Consider the following 21,917-nt stretch of genomic DNA (forward strand, 5'->3'; position numbering starts at 1 on the left):
TCTCCTTCTGGGTTTTGAAGTTTCTGGAGTTTTGAATTTTCTTACTTTTCTAGGTTTTTATTTTTATTTCAGTTTTTTCCTTTTTTTTCATTTAGTTAAAATTTACACAAAACATCAAACACAAAAATCAAATCCAGATTTTCGGAATATGGGTTTGAATTTAATTTTTTGGGTTTTAAATTTGCTGGGTTTGAAATTTGTTGTTGGTGGGTTTGGTTTTTATTTTTGTTTTTAATTTTTTTATTTAGTTAAAATTAATAAATTAATTTTTTTAATTTAGAGGCTAACGTGGAAAGCCACGTGGACACAGGGTGCATTATTTTAATATTTTTAATTTTTTCCATTTGCCAGCTGTGCAATTTCCATCTCTGATGTAACGTCAGGGACTTAAATGAAACGCGTTTTTCAAAATAGGGACTAAAAGCGGTGAAAAAAAAAGTTTGGGACCAAAGTGAGAATCTGTGAAAATATAGGGACGAAAAAGAGTTTTATCCCTTTTTATTTTTATTTTTATTTTTATTTTTTATTTGATGAAGGGCTCCATCAAATTGAAGCACTTGAACGTTGAATCTTGACTTTAGATGCCACTTTACACAAAGTATAGTTTAATTATAATCTAATATATATATATATATATATATAACCGAAACTTTTGAAACTTCCATAATTTTCCACGTTAGCACAATTTTAAAAACAAATTTTAAAAAAAAAAATTTTCCACATCAGCACAATTTTCTTTGGAACGCCTTTTCAATGGGTCTATTGAGTGGACTCATAATCTCAATGATTTTCTATAGATTAAGCTATTTTACCGTGTTTTCTTTTCTTTTGTAGCATGTAGCTTATCCAAATTTGGACAGTTCCACCTTTCTTTGGTGTCTATGATAGTCATGGAGGTTAGCATATGGCTTTTATTTATTTTTCCATATTTTCATCCCATGTCATTAAAAATTTATTCCAATTAAAATTCCTTTTCGAATTGAAGTTTCTGTCCTTTTTTTGCTGGTGTTGGAATCTTTTTGAGAATTGATACATTCTTTTTGGCGATATTTAGATTTGCTTATGAATTTTTAAATTTTTTGGCCTTTCAAAAGTTTAAACTTTTAAATTTTTGGATTATTTTTTGCAATATCTAAAACTATTTGGTAGATTTCAACAACTATAGAGTATAGCCATGTAACTTTTCTTTTTAGGGTAGCCCATCTTTCTTTTATATATTTCTATTGTATGGTTATATATATATATATATATATATATATATATATATATATATATATATATATATATTTGTTTTGTTTCATTAATTTCTAACTCTAGATCTTCTGATTTTTTTTTTTTTTTTACTCATTGTAACATTGAATAAAGTGAAAATATTTAACATTTGTTAACTATACGGTGCATCACATGACTTTGGTTATATATATATATATATATAGATTAGAAATCCATATAAAATACTTTTGCCGACTTAAGCAATCCAAGTCCTAATTGGATGCTTATCAAAAAAGTCCTACTTGGATTCCATAATTATGCTCCACGGATATATATATACACACACACACACATGTTTTGTGCCTTAACATTGGTTTTGTAATGTAATTAAGGTTTCTCCCTGTGGTGAGAGAGCTCTTTAGAGTTTGGGTTTTGTGAGAATATTTTGATACTTTCTTTGTAATCTACATCTTTTCCTTGAATCATACAAATTTGTGTATTCTTTTATACACAAATACATAAGAGAGAGAGAGAGAGAGAGAGAGAGAGAGAGAGAGAGAGAGAGAGAGAGTCAAACTTAAATTCAAACTCAAATGTTGATCATTTATCTCCAAATTTGCAAGGAGAGAGAGAGAGTCAAACTTAAATTCAAACTCAAAAGTTGATCATTTATCTCCAAATTTGTAAGGTTAATCATGAACACTATAAAAGCAATGCAAACCCCAATATATATATATATATATATATATATATATTATAAAGCTGAGCATATGTATGAGCTCTTCTTCTTTTATTTTCTTCTCCTCTACTTTGTTTTTAAAAAAATTATTTTATGGTTTTTCATCATTTAAAGTTTAGACCCGTTAAAATTTAAAACTTATTGTTTTATGGGTTTGTATACTTTTTTCTTTTTCTTATATTTCTCTTTTGAATTGTTTCAATAACTTATTCTTTAATTATATATCTTTTTTGACATTTTGGAAGTTTTAACATCTGAATTTGTATTAGTTTTTGCAATATTTGAACATGTTTAACAAATTTCAATGACTATACCATGTATTATTCTTTTGAAGGTAATCAATTATTCTTTTATATTTCTCTATTGTGTAATCATATAAATTTTTTTTTTCAAAAATTTATAGAAAGTAAATCTTATGATTCTTTAATATTTTTTAGTCTTTTAAAAGTTTTAACATCTGAATTATTCTTTTGATGGTAACACATCTTTTTCTTATATTTCTTTGTTTTTTGTGTGTGTGTATAGGCTCTGAATCTTTTGATTCCTTTCAATAGTTATAGTCATGGATTATTCTTTTTAATGTAATCCATCTTTCTCTTATATTTCTCTATTATTTAGTCATACATATTTTGTTTTGTTTCAATAATTTCTAAGTATTGAATCATCTAATTTTTTAATTTTTTTGGTCTTTCAAAAGTTTTAATATCTGCCTTTTTGAGTTATTTTTTTGCAGTATCTGAAACTGTTTGACAAACAAATTTTTTGTAAGCCATTGCAAGTTCAAGCAATGGCTTCTTCATCAAATTGTAACACAAATTGAAGTCATACAAGAGCAAATCAAGCAATGGTATAGTTTCTTAATCAATTTAAGATTTTATAAAATTATTTTAATTTACCTCACAAATAGGTAGTGAAAGGGGAGCAAAAAATTAGTCAAACTCCAGTTCGTCCAAATGTGTCGTCCGGAGCCAATTGAGCAAGTTCGACCAAGAATCACCCCAGAAGAAGTAAAAGTGTTATGAACAATAATACTACTATTGACCAGTGAAGTCTCCCATGGACGATAAAGTCGTCCATGAAGGTCGTCCATGGACGACCTTCAGATGTCCATGGACGACCAAATAGTCCTCCACCAGACGGACGAATACGCAACACTTGGAAGACTTTCGACTCTCTGTAGCGGTTGTTAAACCCATAAATATCGCCATGAATCCACCAAATGAGTTAACTTCCGTTAGCAGTTACAATTTTAATAGCCGTTTAGGAAGTTAACTCCGAACTCGTTGGCTTCCACAAATCTTGGGGAGGTTATTTGGACAAATAACCGTCCCTAGGATCCCTATATAAAGGACCGGTCTGAACCCGAGAGAGGTAAGAAATTTTTTGAGACTTGACTCCCGAATACTTGGAATTACATTCCTGTGAGACTAACTTCTACATCAGAGGGGGTTTGGCCGGTCTTCTCCGGTCTCCTCTTTGACTGTGCTTGCTTTTTGTAGGCCTTCAACCGCTTCAGTAGCCCACCGAAGCCAGATCATCCACCTTACTGATTCGGAGCGATATCAGTTGGCGTCGTCTGTGGGAAGAGATTGTTTTGCGACTTTCTTTTCCGCGACAAAGGGTTAGGATGGTCAGAACCAGGTCAAGGGCTACTAGCCTAGGCCGTCAAGGAAGCAGAGGCGCTTCAAGTGATCCCCAACGTGATTGCTAATCTGCACCAGTCATGCAGACGTCGTCCGTTCAACATGTGCAATCTATGGCGGCTGCAATGGCGGATATGACTCGCCAAAACCAAGAGTTAAGAATGGAGATCAATCAGAGAAGACAGACACGTGAGGAACACGAAGGAGGAGGACAAACACAAGGCCATGGTGACAGAGTGAATACTGAGATCGGAAGTCAGTTTAGAGGCACCACTTCACGGACGGTACCACACTTGAAAGAAAAAATGGACCAAATGAAGAAAGTCATGGAGGAAATGAAAGAGAACATGAGGAGGATGAATCCTATAGAAGATTTGGTCCACAGAACTGACTCTCCCTTTACGGCTTCCATCAACGGCCATCCTCTACCATCAAAGTTCAAACTGCCTTCCCTGGACTCATACGATGGGACGCGTGACCCATTTGATCACATTGCTACATTCAAGACAACGATGCACCTTCAAGGGGTCCCTGATGAAATCATGTGTCAAGCCTTCCCTACTACCCTTAAAGGCTCGGCACGAGTTTGGTTCAGCAAAATACCCCCAAGTTCTGTAGGTTCTTTCAAAGAGTTGAGCAAATTGTTTGTTAACAATTTCATCGGGGGACAGAGACACAAGCGTTCTTTGTCCAGCTTGCTGACCATAGAGCAAGGGGAAAATGAAAGCCTACGATCATTCATCACTCGCTTCAACAGAGAAGCCCTTAGTGTGGATGAGGTAAATGACAAGCTTCTATTGGCGGCCTTCCACAACGGGATTAATTCTTATTTATTTATCCACAAGCTATATGAGAAGGAGCCTCAAACCATGGCTGAGTTCGTCCATTCGACTCAGAACTTCATGAATGCAGAAGATGCGATCATAGCCAAGAAGAGGAAAATAGCTGAAAGGATGGAAGCGCACCCAGCATGCCACTCAGAACAAGGCCCTCGTCCAAAGAAGGGACGGACGGAAGATAAGAAGGAACGAGATAACAGGAAGACGGGTCCTTTGAGAAGAAGCCAGAACTATACGCCCCTGAACGCTCCACTTGATCAGGTGCTCATGCAAATCAAAGACGACCCGTCCTTAAAATGGCCAGAGAAGATGAAGGGAGATCCCAATAAGCGCAATAAGAGTAAATGTCGCTTCCACAGGGACCATGGGCATGATACGGATGAATGTTATGACCTGAAACAGCAGATTGAGAATCTTATTAGACAAGGAAAGCTGAGGCACTTCGTTGGAAGGGATCATAGAGATGAGAAGTTGAAAGGAAAAATGGAGGAATTGTCCCGGCCCCCGCTAGGAGAGATAAGGATTATCGTTGGAGGAAACTCGATGGGGCAATCTTCCAAGTCGAAGAAGACTTGTCTCAAAGTGGTGCAAAACGTCCAGCTCTCTGGACGATCACCAAGGACGAGATCAATGGACGAGCTGACCATTTCCTTCACCGACGAAGATGCTGAGAGGATCCATCACCCGCATGACGATGCGATTGTCATTACTCTGCTTATTGCAGATTATACAACCAGGAGAGTGTTAGTTGACAATGGAAGCTCAGCAGACATATTGTACTACCCTACCTTCCAACAGATGAGGCTTGGGCGGGATCAACTTCATCCAGTTTGCTCACCATTGATAGGGTTCGGAGGAATGAATGTGCAACCCGTAGGCACCATTACATTACTAGTAGTGGTAAGGTCATACTCGCAACAGATAACTAGGGAAGTCAATTTCCTCGTGGTGGACTGTTCGTCTTCATACAATGCCATTATTGGAAGACCAACTCTGAACAGTTGGAAGGCGATAACATCTACCTACCATCTATCAGTCAAATTCCCTATGGAGTACAGGATAGGGCAAGCACAAGGAGATCAGTTGTGGCAGCTAGAGAATGCTATTTAGCCATGATGGCTTTGGACGAACAGGTGCAAACAATGAGCATTGAGGAAAGAAGGGTTGTTGCAGAGCCCACAGAAGTATTGGAAAATGTTCTTTTGCGGGAAGATGATCCCGAGAAATTCACCAGAATTGGAACAGGTATGAAGGAGAAGGCAAGAAAAGACCTCATCCAGTTCCTGAGAAAGAGTATCGATGTTTTCGCCTGGAGCCATGACGACATGCCGGGAATCGACCCAAGTGTAATCACTCATCGATTGAATGTGTACCCCTTTTTTAAGCCTGTTCGTCAGAAGAAGAGGGTATTCGCTCCCGAGCGGGATAAGGCGATCAAGGAAGAGGTTTAGAAACTGACCACGACACAGTTCATTAAGGAAGTCTATTACCCGGATTGGTTAGCCAATGTGGTGATGGTGAAGAAAGCAAATGGAAAGTGGAGAATGTGCATAGATTTCACTGACTTGAACAAGGCATGTCCCAAGGATAGTTATTGCCACGCATTGATTAATTGGTGGACTCTACGGCTGGCCATCAGTTGCTGAGCTTCATGGACGCCTTCTCAGGATATAATCAGATCAAGATGGATGAAGCTGATCAGGAAAAAACTTCCTTCATTACCAGCCAAGGCTTGTTTTGTTACAAAGTAATGCCCTTCGGTTTGAAGAACGCAGGGGCAACTTATCAAAGGTTAGTAAATCACATGTTTCGTCCACAGATAGGACGGAATGTAGAGGTTTATGTCGACGACATGCTTGTGAACAGCATAGACGAGGGAAGCCATCTGGACAACCTACAGGAAACATTTGAAACACTTAGGCGATACAAGATGAAATTGAACCCAAGTAAGTGCGCATTCGGAGTATCGTCGGGAAATTTTCTGGGGTTCATGGTTTCGCAAAGAGGAATCGAGACGAATCCAGACAAGATTCAAGCCATATTGAACATGGAGCCACCGAAGAATATCAAGGAAGTCCAATCCCTCACTGGACGAGTTGCCGCTTTGAACAGGTTTGTTTCGAAAGCAATAGACAAATGTTTACCTTTCTTCAAAGTCCTCAAGAAGGCATTCGAATGGACGGACGAATGTCATAAGGCCTTCTAAGACCTGAAGGACTATCTCACTACAGCTTCATTATTAAGTTTGTCCGTGCAAGGAGAAGAACTGTACCTATACTTAGCGGTGTCCCCACACGCCGTAAGTTCAGCTTTAATCAGAGAGGAAGGGAAAATACAAAACCCTGTGTACTACACTAGCTGAGCACTTAGAGGAGCAGAAGGAAGGTATCCGCTTATAAAGAAAGTGGCTTTTGCACTTATAACAGCTTCTAGGAAGTTAAGACATTACTTCCAAGTTCATGTTATCAACGTCATGACGGACCATCCGCTCAAGAAGGCAATGAATAAGCTGGAAGCCGCAGGACGGCTAATTCAATGGGCGGTGGAACTTAGTGAATTTGACATTCGGTACCAACTGAGAAATGCAATAAAGGCTTAAGCCCTAGTAGATTTCATTGCAGAGTTCACTCCGAGTTACGAGGATCTTGGGGAAGGAGAGTACAATAAAAAATGGGTCGTCCATGTAGATGGATTGTCTACATTATATGCTGGAGGAAATGGAGTTGTTTTGCAGTCGCCAAAAGGAGACAAGTTAAAGTACAAGGCTCGTTTGCAATACCAGACTACTAATAATGAAGTGGAGTATGAAGCCCTTTTAAAGGGGTTGGACTTGGCTAAGTCTATAGAAGCAGACTCAATACTTGTCTTGGGAGACTCTCAGTTGGTCATAGGCCAAGTAAATGGGACATGTGAAGCCAAGGAAGATAGAATGAAGAAATATCTGAAGAAGGTAGTGCGCCTTGTAAAGAAATTCAAAAAAGCTGATTTCATTCAAATCCCAAGGGAAGAGAATGTGGAAGTAGATAATCTGGCAAAGGAAGCGTCTGCGAATGAAGCAGTGGACGAGTTGGATGCAGTACAGTACATGCCAAGTATAGACCTTCCAGAGATGCTGCAGATAGAGGGTGGCGAAAATTGGATGACCCCAATAGTGTCATACCTGAAGGACGGAAGGCTTCCAGAAGAGAAGGACGAAGCTAGGAAGCTCAGGGTCAAATTAGCCAGGTACATACTTATGGACGAAGTGTTATACAAAAGAGGTTTTTCCCAACCTCTCTTAAGATGTTTGGCTCCAGACGAGGCAAACTACATGTTGAGGGAGGTTCATGAAGAAGCATGTGGAAACCATTCGGGAGCTAGATCACTTGTCCATAAAGTCACCCGTAACGGATTCTATTGGCCAACCATCCAAGCTGATGCTAAAGCATATGTCAAAGTATGTGATCAATGTCAACGCTTCAGCAACATTCCCAGACAGCCACCAAAGTATCTCACGTCAATGATGGCCCCTTGGCCTTTCGCGCAATGGCGACTAGACATTTTGGGGCCCTTTCCAACTAGAAATTTGCAAATGAAATTTCTGGTGGTAGGAATAGATTACTTCACAAAATGGGTGGAAGCCGAACCCTGAGCAAAAATTACACAACAGAATGTCAAGAACTTCGTCTAGAAGAACATTGTATGCAGATTTGGGGTACCTAGGGTACTAGTGTCTGACAATGGACGACAGTTTGACAACACACATTTCAGGGAATTTTGTGAACAACTTGGAATGAAGAACCATTACTCCTCACCCTCCCACCCACAAGCCAATGGCCAGGCAGAAGTAGCAAACCGATCCTTGTTGAAGATCATCAAGACTCGGCTCGAAGGGGCAAAGGGAGTATGGTCGGATGAGTTACCAGGTGTTTTATGGGCTTACAGAACGACAGTAAGAACTCCAACAGGGGAAACTCCTTTTAAACTAGCCTATGGAAGTGAGGCAGTTATACTGGCAGAAGTACACATGACGAGCCATAGGGTGAGGAAGTATCAAGCCGAAGAAAACGAAGAACAGCTCCGTCTTAACCTTGACCTTATGGACGAAGTCAAGATGGATGCAGAACAGAGAACAGCGAGGTATAAAAATCTTATGACAAGACAATATGATGCCATGGTGAAGCCTAGGCGCTTCAACATCGGAGATCTCATCCTGAAGAGGGTTACCTTGGCAATAAGAAACCCGGCTTACAAGAAACTTGGGCCAAATTAGGAAGGACCTTATAGGGTTATCAACTGCAAGAGGCAAGGATCCTATTATTTGGAAGCTTTGGATGGGCGGAGGCTAGAACACCCTTGGAATGTTGAGCACCTAAGGAAATACCATCAATAAGTGCTGACTCTTGACAAAAGTGTCCTTGGACGAGATACCTGAACGAGCAGAAGTGTTTGTTTACTACTATTGTGTGTTTTAAGTATTTTAATAATCCCCTAGAAAGTACATTAGTGTTTTCACTTTTGTGCTATTTATGGACGACTTGGTTTGTATTTTTAATTCAATAAGCCACTAGCTCACGAGCATGTGCCATGCCTGTGGACGAATGTTTACATAAGTTTGGATTTTCAAATATATATATGATGTGTTTTCAAGTATATTATTGGAATCCTTTGTATGTTCATTCAGATTGATCCACAAAAAAGAAAGATAAGCATGGACGAATGAAATCCTTGGACGCAAGGATATATCGTCCATTAGCTTTCCTCAAAAGGAAAAATGAAAGGTACATCTGTCCAAAGCATGAGACGAGATGAAACCTGAGCTAAAAATGAAGCAAAGGTACATCCGTCCAAAGCATAAGACGAGATGAAACCTAAATTAAGGGTATATCCATCTAACGCAGTAACGCTCAAGATGAGATGAAATCCGAGAAGTGTCCGTCCAAGATATGGACGAACAAAGACTTTAAAACCAGCTTGACAATCCATTGCATTGGACGAGAAATTGCTGGGAAGTCTAATCAAGGACGACAAAATGATCGTCCATAATTTTGAATGATGAATAAAATCTAATCAAAAAGGAAGTCATTCATAGACGAACTATACATAAGCTGAAAGGATTCAATTTGCTCTAACTTGGTGATGTAATAAAAAATTCACCCCCATACTCAAGACGAGGCGAACTGAATTCCTGGGTGGACGAACCACATAGTCTCAAATGAGATGACTGATGAAAATAAAAATTTCATACATAAAGCTGGAAATGTATGTATTCAAACACAATGGAAGGTGAAAATAGAAGTATTCATTTTTTCATGAAATTTAAAGAAGGGTGGACGACCCACGTCCAAAAACCCCTTAAGTTGTGAAAATGAAACTGTATATAAAACTCGTCCACAATCTTGGACGAGACAATTGTACTTATATGGACTTTAAAAAAAAAAAATTAAAAAGCCCAAAACAACGGGCACTTCCATGAAAAGGCAAATAAAAGTAAAGTAAATTTTCTAAGGAAAATGATTTCACTTGGGTAAGCTCGTCTTGGGGTCGTCCTTGGCCACCTCAGTATTAGCATCGTCCATTATATTGACGTCCTCAGAGCTCGTCTGCAACAAGGAACTTTCAGTAGTAAAGGGAAGCTTGAAAGAATTGAAGTCCAAGTCAGGATATGCCTCTTTAGCATCAGCACGAAAGTCCTCATAACTAGCTGCGTAATGGCTGTCTAGACGATTCTTGTACTCGTCAGACTTCTTAAAAGCTGTTATGGCTTCTTCACGTGCTTTTTCTAAGGACGAGGCAAACTCAGAGACTTGTCCTTCGAGATGGACGATACGGGTATCCTTCTCCAAGTTATCAGCCTTAAGCTCTTCCACCTCGTTCTTCAGCTTCGTCTCACTTCCTTGTAGACGATTAAAATCCTCGGTCAACCTAAGGACCTCCCCCTTCTTTAGCAGAACTTCATTGTTCAGCTCCTTGGCTTTATCCTTAGCCGTCTTAGCCTTTGTAGCAAGCTCCTTAGCTTGGCAGGTTGCTATATAAAATTTTGACATAGCCTGCACATGGACGAAAGGGAGTTAGACATCCTGTTCAAATTGAAATTTTTTAAAAAGAAATTTCACAAGGACAAGGGAAAGACTTACCTTAAAAAGGTCATGGATGTCGGAACGTTCAAACTCCTTCACTGACACGTTATAGCACTCATTCACTTCACGATCAGTGACGATTCCTTTGAACGTCCTCCATGCATAACCCTCGTCCAGAACTAGATTGGAAGGATGATCAAAGGTTTCAAACGAGCTAGGCTTGCGAGAAGCTTTGGGTGGAGGGGAGGATCGCTCTGGACGAGATGGACTATTTGGACGGGCTCCACATCCACCAAAGGTTCGTCCAAGTTCACTGTTGGAGGTACAAACTTGGGGACCTTGGGAAGGGAAGTCTTAGCAGACTTTTGCTTCTTAGGGCCTCGATGACTTGGGAGGTCGTCCAAGTCCACAGCACTGGATATTGGCTTAGACTTCCTCTTCCCAGCCTGGACGGAAGCCACTTGGATAGACGGAGGCGCAGCAACATCCTCGTCCCCACTAGTCACTGTCTTCTCCTTGTTTTCCCTCATTGTAGTTATTCCTGCAACGAGGAAAGCCAATATATATATTAAAAAAAAAAAAGGAAATGAAATGAAGTGGACGATACTTACTTCGACGAGTAGTCTCCTCGTGGCTAAGGTTCTTTGCAGTAGGCACTGGGCCAAGTCCCCAAGCTGCTAGACGACTGAGAGTAACCAAACCGTGGAAAGTCCTCCCAGGGAAGGCACGAACTGCGTCTATCTGGTCCAGGTAAAATTTGTCCAAACGTGGATGAACAACAGCTGCATCAACAAAGAGAAAGAGTTAGACGATTGAAAGATAGGAAAAAAAGTAAGGAGAAAAGAAATAAAATGGAAAGAAAACATACCCTCAGGACGAAGACGACCTAGAGGGTCGGAAAAAGGTGGGAAGGGGGGACTACCCACATCAGCTGGGTCCCCAGCCCAATTTCCAAAAATAATAAATAAAAAAAAATTTCCAAAGCTGGTCAGACGAGCTACGGCCCTTAATTAAACTGTAATAAGAGCCCCTAGACGAGAACTGGTAAAAACCAGCAGATTTATTTATCTCCGAGGGCTTATAACAGTAAAGGAACTCGTCCACCGTTATTGGACGGTTCCCTTCCAGTGCCTCACGCCATAACACTTGCATGGCAACTATCATCCTCCAACCATTGGGGTTGAGCTGGTTAGGTCCAATACCCAACCTTTGGAAGAGGTCTCTACAGAAGGAATTTAGAGGAAACCTAAGGCCAGCTAAAAGGTAAGAAGTATATACCCCTCAACCAGAGGAAGGAGAACAACACCATTCTCCAGCCTTGGGTAGACGAGGGTTAAGCTCTTTAGGAATTTGGTATCTATCTACAAGAGTTTTTAACTTGGCAGCGTCTAAGGTGGATGCTACCTCTGGGGCACAACTATAAATGACGTCTTTCTTGTCCTTTTCCTCATCTTGAGAAGGTCTAAATGACTGTCTGGATGAGCTAGCCCCCGATCCAGAAGCCATTCTACGTTGTAGTTCCTGGAATTCCTCTAAGGGAATGCCAGGAACCCCAGACGAGTAATGCTCGTCTGAGGAATCACTACAGGACGAGCTATCTACACTATCCTCACTATCCTCACTCCCAGAAGAAATGTCCTGGTACTCGTTTATCTCCCTCTCTATATTACTAGACGAAGACATATTTAAGATGAAAACCTAAAAAGAAAGAAGAAATACCTGATAGAACTAGGACGAGGGCTAGACGAGGCTCTTGGACGAGATGGCAGAGGGGAAAATGAGAGGAAAGTAAGGGGCATGAATGAGAATGCACTATTTATAGGCCCCAGCAGCAGGGTCACTGAAGCGACGTTCGCCATTCAAAAATTGACACGTGGCGATTCCTTTGGGAAATGGGTTCGACACGACTGGCCAACCAATAGCCTCGCGACACGTGGTTCACAAAAAGTAAAATTTTATTAAAATAACAACAATATCCTGGACGACCCTTTGAACAAAGGGGCAACTGATAGGGGAGCAGAAAATTAGTCAAACTCCAGTTCGTCCAAATGTGTCGTCTAGAGCCAATTGAGCAAGTTCGACCAAGAATCACCTCAGAAGAAGTAAAAGTGTTATGGACAATAATACTACTATTGACCAGTGAAGTGTCCCATGGACGATAAAGTCGTCCATGAAGGTCGTCCATGGACGACCTTCAGATGTCCATAGACGACCAAATAGTCCTCCACCAGACGGACGAATACACAACACTTGGAAGACTTTCGACTCTCTGTAGCGGTTGTTAAACCCATAAATATTGCCATGAATCCACCAAATGAGTTAACTTCCGTTAGCAGTTACAATTTTAATAGCCGTTGAGGAAGTTAACTCCGGACTCGTTGGCTTCCACAAATCTTGGGGAGGTTATTTGGACAAATAACCGTCCCTAGGATCCCTATATAAAGGACCGGTCTGAACCCGAGAGAGGTAAGAACTTTTCTGAGACTTGACTCCCGAATACTTGGAATTACATTCCTGTGAGACTAACTTCTACATCGGAAGGGGTTTGGCCGGTCTTCTCCGGTCTCCTCTTTGACTGTGCTTGCTTTTTGTAGGCTTTCAACCGCTTCAGTAGCCCACCGAAACCAGATCATCCACCTTACTGATTCGGAGCGATATCAGGTAGGTTCCCATGCATAGCACGGGTTAGCAACTATTGTATGTTTCAATTGCTTCTTTGTTATTTATTCTTGAGGTTTGGATATCAATTATCAAGTACTAAACAATTAAAATTCAACAATAAAACTCATAGATAATAAATAATCAAGAGCTTATTGCTACGGACACTATGAGTTGTGAGATCACAACTTCAATAATATTCTATATACTCAATAGTAGATTTGAAATCGCTTTTGAAAGAACTGGGATTTGTCTCAACTTTTTTTTTTTTTTTTTTTTTTTTTATATGAACTTTTGTTCTCAAATTTAGCCATTTCTTTATTTTGGATTACAGGTTTGGCCATATAGTGCCGGTTTGGTTTGGACGTTTTACTGCGTTCAGCGTTTGCATTTTGGGCATGGGACCCATGCTATAGTAAACGCAGTAAACACGTCCTTCTTCCTTCTTCTTTTTCTTTTTTTTGTTTTTTTTTTTTGTTTTCATGCGTGTCAGAGTGATGCGGCTATTGTTCATGCACTGTTGCATGAACAGTAACCGCAAAAGTTGATTTTTCTATGATGAACAGTGATTCATGCACTGTTTATGGACCCACAAATTCTACTTTTCAGCAATTTTTTATTAAAAATGGGTCCTACGGTACTATTCACACATTTAAAAAATATTTTACTACAATGTTTTCAGTTTTCAGTTTTCAGTTTCAGTAACAATAAGTTCAATCCAAACGGACTCATAGTGGATCTAACTAGCATTACATCGGTTCTTTATCTTAAAGATAAGGCTTCTATTTCTATTGCAAGAACTATTTAGGTATGTATCCCTTGCAAGCATACATGAACTTAAATTGTCTTTTAATATATGCATGCTTTATTATTTTCCAATAGTTTTTCCGTGCATCGCACGAGTTAGCGACTAGTTGAATATATAAATAAATTATATTATATGGATTTATGGTAAACAGCTGTTAAGATTCCGTATACCCACTGATGTAAATTACGTTGAAACTTCCTACCGACATGGCGACATTAATCAATTGAGTTCCTTTGACGGGATTACATATGAAATCAAAAGTGGACAAAAGTCTTGAGCACAGCACCAAATGAATATATAACCAATTAAAGCAGTCAATCTTGGCTTGTTTCGTTTTGTGACTTTCTGACTATGAATATTTTCTTGAACTGAGATAAGAGCAAAAGAAGAAGGAAGGAAAAAAAAAAAAAAAAAAACCGAAACAGTACATTGTTTTCTTGGACTTTCACGGAACATAGTAATCGAGTTTAAACTTGGGCTTGAATTTAGTTGAATATAAATAAGTATTTTCTTGAATCTAGTTCAAGTAATTCATAATCAGTCTACGTTCACCTATGTGCTTCTTGAATTCACTTCTATTTTTTATGAAATACAATGAATTTATTTAATTTTTATAAATTTTAAACATATTAGAAAAATTACTAATTTGATATCATGGTCAGTGGTATTATTATTATCTGGCTTGTTATTTTTTCTTTATTTTATTATCTCATATAATTATTTTAAGACTAGCTTCATCAGTTTCACCAAAGAGGAGCCCATTAAATAGGAGTATTTGAATCTTTATTTTAGATGCCACTTTACACAAAAGTATATTGTAATCATTTGAAAATTCCTACTGACATTAAATTTGAGTTCCTTTCAATGGCGGAGCTAGGAATTTATATTTGGGGGTTATCTATAATTTTTTTTTTTTTTTTTTTTTTGTGTGTGTGTGTGTATGAAATGTAAAATAGTAATGTACAATACTTCATAACTAAATATGTATAAACCAAAGTATATATAATTAAAATTAGACAATCATGAGACAAAATTGAAACAATGATTTAATATCTTTAATCAACTATAAAATGGGAAAAGTCGCAAAACATACAATAACATAAAAGCTAATTTTCAATGTAGACAACTAAGTTATCTGAGAGAAATTCGTCCTCCATTTTGTTGCACAGTCTTGTTTTAACAATTATATATATATATATATATATATATATATATATATATATATATATATATATATATATATTGATGAAGCGTGACCTCGTCAGTCGAAATGAATGTGCCCAGATGGATCCAAATTCTCGCCTGGATACCTGTGTAGAGGACAAGACTACTTTTGTTGGGATGGTCACCAGTGTGGTGCCTGCCACAACGTCTCCGATGCCAAAGTCAGAACGAAAGAGTATAATGTAAAATGAAAAAGAATACTAAAATGGCAGTCATTATCCTTTTTGAGTGTCTGTGTTTTTTTGTACCTTGTGTTGGCAGTGTGGGGGGCTTTATATATGTTGACTTGGATTCTAGCCGTTGTGACTGGCATTTGTGATGTTAATTTCTTCCTTTGGTAATGCCTCTTACCTTGTAATGGAGTTTTTATTGTGCTCTCAACGGTCTGTATAGTTGGTTTTGTAACCATCTGAGGCATTGATTGGTTCTGCTACTCTCGTCAATGACGTGGATACTTTTTGGGCTCGTCTTAGGGGTGGCCTCGTCTGTCCAGTTGTATTCGTCTCTAATTGATTTCGTCAGTCCCATCATATAATGTTTATAATATATTGATTATTATAATAATAAATAATATATTATAAGAATTTTAAAAAAGAAAGCAATGAAAAGAACAATAAATAAATAAACTAAACAAAGAAAATACAAATACCTGGAGCACACAGCACAAGCCGCCAAGCACAAGCACAGAAGCTTCACAAAATTGAGTCACAAATTGAGAGGCCCACAGCAATAGGTTACTGACAAGGATAATGAGAAAGGGACAAAATTAGTCACTCTTTATTGCCTAGATTCAACACATAGTACGTTTACCAAAGAAAAAAAATTGAACAAAGAGACACTCTGAATGAATTACTCGCCGGTAAATTCCCTCAAGGACTGTTTTGTCACCTTGGTTTTTTTTAAAAAATTAATTTGCCAATTTTTTTTAAAATTTACTTTACTCCATTATTTTGTGTTCTCTTCTTCTATGACCTCTCTATTACTCAATTTTTCTTACTGATTCTTATTTTTCTTTTAATGTTATTATTATAAATAGCAACTCATTTCTCAGGCGATTTGTATTCTATTTTATTATTTCTGCGTCTGGTAATAAAAGCACAAGAAAAAAACCTTTACTCTTTATTGCCTAGATTCAACACATAATACATTCTTTACATTATTGCAATTCTGCAAAACCTTTACTTTTAAACAAAGAGACAAAACTTTTTCTTTTAAACATAGGGATAAAAAGCAAAGAACTAAAATCTGAAAAGATAGAAAAAAGAAAGAAAAAGAGGGCAAAGGCAGTGCGGTGGCGAGAAGGACTAAAGGAGGCTGAAGGCAAAGAGAAAGAACTGAAAGAAGAAAAAGAAGAAGAATGCAAAGCCCAAGTCCTCAATGGAGACAGAGAGAGCGAGAGAGGGAGAGAGTCACCTGTGTAAGTTTGTAAGAAAGATTTTTTCCTGTTCTGCAAGACTGCTGCAACTGTGTGGCCGTGTGGGAGAGACAAAGTGAGAGTTTGGATTCAACTTATTCCTGCTTATTCTGCGTTTGCGTTTTTGTGTTTCTTTTTTTTTTTTTTTTTTTTGCCTGCCGTTGTTTTTGACTTTTCAACCTGTTTACTGTATACTTTTCATCGACTCACGCACTGTTCACAGCAAAATAAGTGGCGGAGTGCACACCAGTGGGTCCCATTTACTGTTCACGGACCCACAAATATCACTTTTCAACAATTTTTTCATTAAAAATGGGTCCCACGGTACTATTCACACATTTAAAAATTATTTTGCAACAGTGTTTTCAGTTTTTAATTTCAGCAACTTTCAGTTTCAGCAACAATAAGCCCAATCCAAACGGACCCAAAGTTTCAGACTTTTCAAATTTTTTGCTGTGTACAAGTAAGCCCTAGATGTATTGGGATGAAAATTAGAATTTTTTTTTCACTTTTATTTGTTGAGGTAATTGTGGATTGTATTTTAATTTAAATGAAAATTGTGTTTATTTTTAGACTCTATATAGGTATATTATCAGGGATGGGGAGCCAAAATGATAAGATTATTTAAGAATCTTTCAAATTATTTAAAATATTTATAAAAAAAATTTATAAATTTTTTCAAAAATTTTGGGGCGGTCCTCAAGTGGCTCCGCCACTGGTTCCTTTGGCTGGATTTCATATGAAATGGAAGCAAAAGTCTTGAGCAGAGCCCCACCCAATGAATAAAGCAACCAATTCTTGGCGTGTTTCGTTTTGTATCTTTCTTTGTATCAAGCTTTATGTAATTTCTGAACACTTTTTTTCCAACAAAAAAAAAAATAAATAAAATAAAAAATTCTGAAACACTTGTTTTCTTGAACTTTTCACAGAACAGAACAACTCTCTTCACTCCCAAGTTCCATCTCAACTTTCTGTGGTGTCTCTCTGGTTACTTCATTTCCCATATTTCTCTCATTTCCACAAGTGAACCATGTCGATTGTCTTGGAGGCTGTCGCGGGCGCTGCTTTGTCTGCTTTCTTTGAGGTGCTGTTTGACAAGTTAAGCTCCCCTGATTTGTTGAACAACTTTCGGCGAAAGAACGTTAACGTTGATGCTGACCTCAAGAATTGGGAGACAATTTTACAGGAAATCAGTGAAGTTCTGGATGATGCAGAAGAGAAACAGATAACCAAGTTGTCCGTGAAGAACTGGATGGGTGAGCTCGAAGACTTGGCTTATGATGCGGACGACATCTTGGACGAGTTTGCTACTGAAGCTTTGCGACGTAAGGTGAATGCAGAAGAACCCAGCCCAAGTAAGATACGAAAGTTCATCCCTGCTTGTTGTGTGGGTTTGAATCCAAGTTCTATCATGTTTGATGCCAATATGAGATCCAAGATTAAAGGGATCAATACAAGGTTAGATGGAATTGTTACACGAAAGAATAAACTGGAATTGTTACACGGAAGGAGAAGGACTAGAACAATAACATCAAGGGAACCTGAAACTTCCCTAGTTGAACCTCGTACTTATGGTAGAGACAAAGATAAAAAGGCCATTGTCAAGTTATTGCTGAGTGGTGAATGGGGCGGTGCTCAACTCTCCACGATTTCCATACTTGGTATGGGAGGACTGGGTAAGACGACTCTTGCCAAACTAGTCTACAACGACGATGAGGTGGGCCATTATTTTGTTGTGAAAGCATGGAGTTGTGTTTCTCAAGATTTTGACACTTTAAGGGTGACAAAAGAAATTCTACAAGATATAACTTCGAAGACTTGCAATGATAATGATTTAAATTTAGTTCAGCGCGAATTGAAGAAGCAATTATCTGGCAAGAAGTTCTTGCTCATTTTGGATGATGTTTGGATTGAAAACTATTCTGATTGGACTAAACTACGTCTTCCATTTGAATCTGGGGCTCCTGGAAGTAAGATTCTTATCACAACTCGGCAAGCTAATGTTTCATCAACAATGGGCGCTACTAATCCATACGAGTTGAGAGAGTTGTCAAATGATGCTTGTTTGGCCATGTTTACCCAACACGCACTGGGGACGTCAGACTTTGTTGAACATCTAAAAGTCGAAGAAAGTCAAAAAATTTTAGAGAGGTGCAAGGGCTTACCTTTGGCAGCAAAGGCTCTCGCAGGCCGTCTACGTACATACGATCGTGATGATTGGAAAAAAGTACTAAATGGCAGGATATGGGATTTGTTTGAAAAGAACACTGATGTTCCTTCAACTTTACGATTAAGCTATTGGTACCTCCCTCCAAGTTTAAAGAAATGTTTTGCCTATTGTTCACTATTTCCAAAGGATTATAATTTTGAGGAGAAAGAGCTAATCTTGTTATGGATGGTAGAAGGTTTGGTTCAAGAAACAAAAGAAGAGAAGCCAATGGAAGATCTTGGTGGTGAGTATTTTCGTGATCTACTCAAGAGATCATTTTTTCAACAATCAAGTAGTGATGAATCACTCTTTGTCATGCATGACCTCATGAATGATTTAGCTAAGTGGGCAGCGGGAGACTTGTGCTATAGGTTGGAGGACCAATTGGGTGGTAGTAAGATTTCTACAAAGGTACGACATTTTTCTTATATTCTTTCAAGTAATTACATCAAAAAGTTTGATGACTTCCCCAAAGATATGCATTTACGGACTTTCCTTCTGCTATCATCAAGATTCATAGGCAACTTAACAAATTTTGATGCTATTTGTTTGTTGCCACAATTAAGATGCTTAAGGGTATTATCTTTAAGTAGATATGAAAGCTTTGAGCTACCAAGTTCAATTGGTGATTTGAAACATCTAAGATACCTCAACCTTTCTTATGCTAAGATTACAAGTTTACCAGAATCAACAAGTTCTTTATACAATCTACAAACATTGATATTGAAAGATTGTTCCAATCTCACAAAATTACCAGAAAAAATTGAAAATTTGGTCAATCTTCGACATCTCGATATTACAAATGCAAATTCAATTATAGAGATGCCAGTGGGAATATCAAAATTAAAGAGCTTACGAACACTAACTAATTTTGTTGTGGGGAAAGATAAGATAGTAGACTTGATGAATTTGGAATCTCTTAGAACACTTTGTATTTCTCACTTGGAGAACATGCTTGATGCAAGAAAGGTCAATTTAAAAGGTAAGAGGAATTTAGATACATTGGTGATGAATTGGGATGATGATTTACAAGATGCAGGAGTTGCGACAGATATTCTTGACATGTTACGACCACATGGAACGATGAAAACACTTTCCATTAAGGGTTATGTTGGTGCAAAATTCCCAACTTGGTTAGGAGATCCTTCTTTTTCTAATATGGTGGACCTCAAGATTGAGAGGTGTGGAAAATGTAGGCTCTTACCTTCTTTTGGGCAACTACCATTTCTCAAGAGCCTTATTATTAAGAGAATGGATGGGATCCAGAGCGTCGGTCTTGAGTTTTATGGGGAACATTGCAAGGAACCATTTCGATGCTTAGTGAAACTTTGCTTTGAGGATATGCATGAATGGCAAGATTGGAGTTCTTGCAACCAAGACTTCCCTTGCTTGCATGAGCTTTCTATCTCTAAGTGCCCCAAATTGCAAGAAAAATTGCCCCATCATCTCTCGTCATTGGAAAAACTTTCCATTGATGCATGCGAGCAATTGGTTGTTTCAATTCCAAGCCATTCAGTGCTTCAAGAATTAATAATTTTGGGATGTAAAGAGGTTGTGCATGGGTATGTGAAGGTAGAAAAGCTAATAATAGAAAATTGTAAGGAGCTGACATCTTTATGTGAAGATGGGCTTATGTCCTTTGTAACACTAGAAATTGAAATCGAATCATGCCAAAGTCTTGTAAACATCAAGTTGAAGTCTACATTAAGGACACTAACAATCAAAGGCTGTAATGCTTTGGAATCCTTGCAATTTGTGATGGATAAGGGAGGGGCTTCTTCAACTTCTTCTTTATTGATGAATGAGGAGAATCTTAGCTGCATTGGTAATTCAATAATCTAACACAGACCCAATTGTGGCTAACTAGTTTCACATCATCCACTAAATACTAAGCATTTCAAAGCAATTATAAATTCTTATTGATTATTTTTTATATTCTTTAAAATGAAGGGTATAATAGTAATGTTATTATAAAATGATTCCATTCCATTCCTTCCAATGTCACTCCCAAACGGTGTTACTTACTTTCCATTTCATTCCATTCCTTTATTTTATAACATTCAAACAAGATTTTTAAATCACATTCCATTCCATTCATTTCCCTACTAAATCCATTTCATTCCATTCCATTCCATTCCATTCATTTCCTTTATAAACTCCCAAACGGACCCTTAAATTCCTTAGGCTAGCAGATTGTCCAAAACTGGAGTCAATAGTAGACAAGTTAAGCAAGGATACGTTACTTGAACATCTTTTAATTTATAGTTGTGAAAAGCTTAAGAGCTTACCGAGAGGCCTACACGAACTCTGTCACCTCAAAGAGATTGACATATACAGATGTAATAGTCTTACCTCTTTAGGAGATTTTCTCTCCACCAACTTAAGAAGTCTTGAAATTGAAGAATGTGAGAAACTGGAGGCCTTGTCGAACAACATGCACAACCTCAACTTTCTTCAAGATTTGTCAATACGTGACAGTCCAAGTATCGTATCTTTTCCGGAAGAGGGTTTCCCCACCAACCTTACAATGCTTTGGTTGTCAGGGGCAAATCTCTGTAAGCAAGTATTTGAGTTGGGACTGCATAGACTCACGTTGCTTACATATCTCGAGATTGGTAATGGAATTATGGATTCCTTTCCAGAAGAGGAAGATGGGAAGACGATGTTGATGTTGCCTACATCTCTCACTAGACTGAGGTTTTTTAGTTTTCCAAATTTGTTATTCCTCTCTTGGAAGTTCTTTCAAAACCTCTCTGCACTTGAAGAAATTTCCATCGGTTGGTGCCGTAAACTTGCGTCCCTCTCAGAGAAGTGTTTTCCTCCCTCGCTTGAGCGACTTTATATCTCTTTTTGTGCTGAGCTTAAACAAAACTGCGAGAAAGACAAAGGTATAATGTGGTCAAAGATTGCCAACATCCCTTCGGTTATAATTGATGGCGTGGAGCAACAGAAATAATTTTGCAAAACAGAGAGATCTTTCTTCTAGGTACAACGTTATTTCATTTCAAAATATTTCAGTTCAAGAGTTTTGACGATTATACAATAAAATCCTCTCTGTTTGTGTATTTAAACAATATAATTTTAAAAATTCAAACCCTAACCCAAGCTAATT

The 21,917-nt window shown here is 38.1% G+C and overlaps 2 protein-coding genes across 13 annotated transcripts in view; both read left to right on the forward strand.

The window, feature by feature from the left end:
- Window positions 1–21,917, forward strand: part of LOC126723826 (putative disease resistance RPP13-like protein 1) — a 155,971-nt gene that overhangs the window by 129,137 nt on the left and 4,917 nt on the right. The gene's annotated exons all lie outside the window — the stretch shown is intronic.
- Window positions 17,504–21,917, forward strand: part of LOC126723828 (putative disease resistance RPP13-like protein 1) — a 59,478-nt gene continuing 55,064 nt past the window's right edge. For 6 of the 11 annotated variants that reach the window (XM_050427740.1, XM_050427742.1, XM_050427743.1 and 3 more), the window contains exon 1: window positions 17,504–21,743. In XM_050427740.1, the coding sequence (XP_050283697.1) occupies window positions 17,627–20,647 (3,021 nt within the window). In that variant the 5' untranslated portion in view covers window positions 17,504–17,626 and the 3' untranslated portion in view covers window positions 20,648–21,743. Of the gene's footprint in view, window positions 21,792–21,917 lie in introns of all 11 variants that reach the window. The other 5 variants (XM_050427738.1, XM_050427739.1, XM_050427735.1 and 2 more) reach the window with 1 other exon arrangement.

The sequence above is a fragment of the Quercus robur genome, chromosome 4 (assembly GCF_932294415.1).
Source record: "Quercus robur chromosome 4, dhQueRobu3.1, whole genome shotgun sequence".
NCBI lineage: Eukaryota > Viridiplantae > Streptophyta > Magnoliopsida > Fagales > Fagaceae > Quercus > Quercus robur.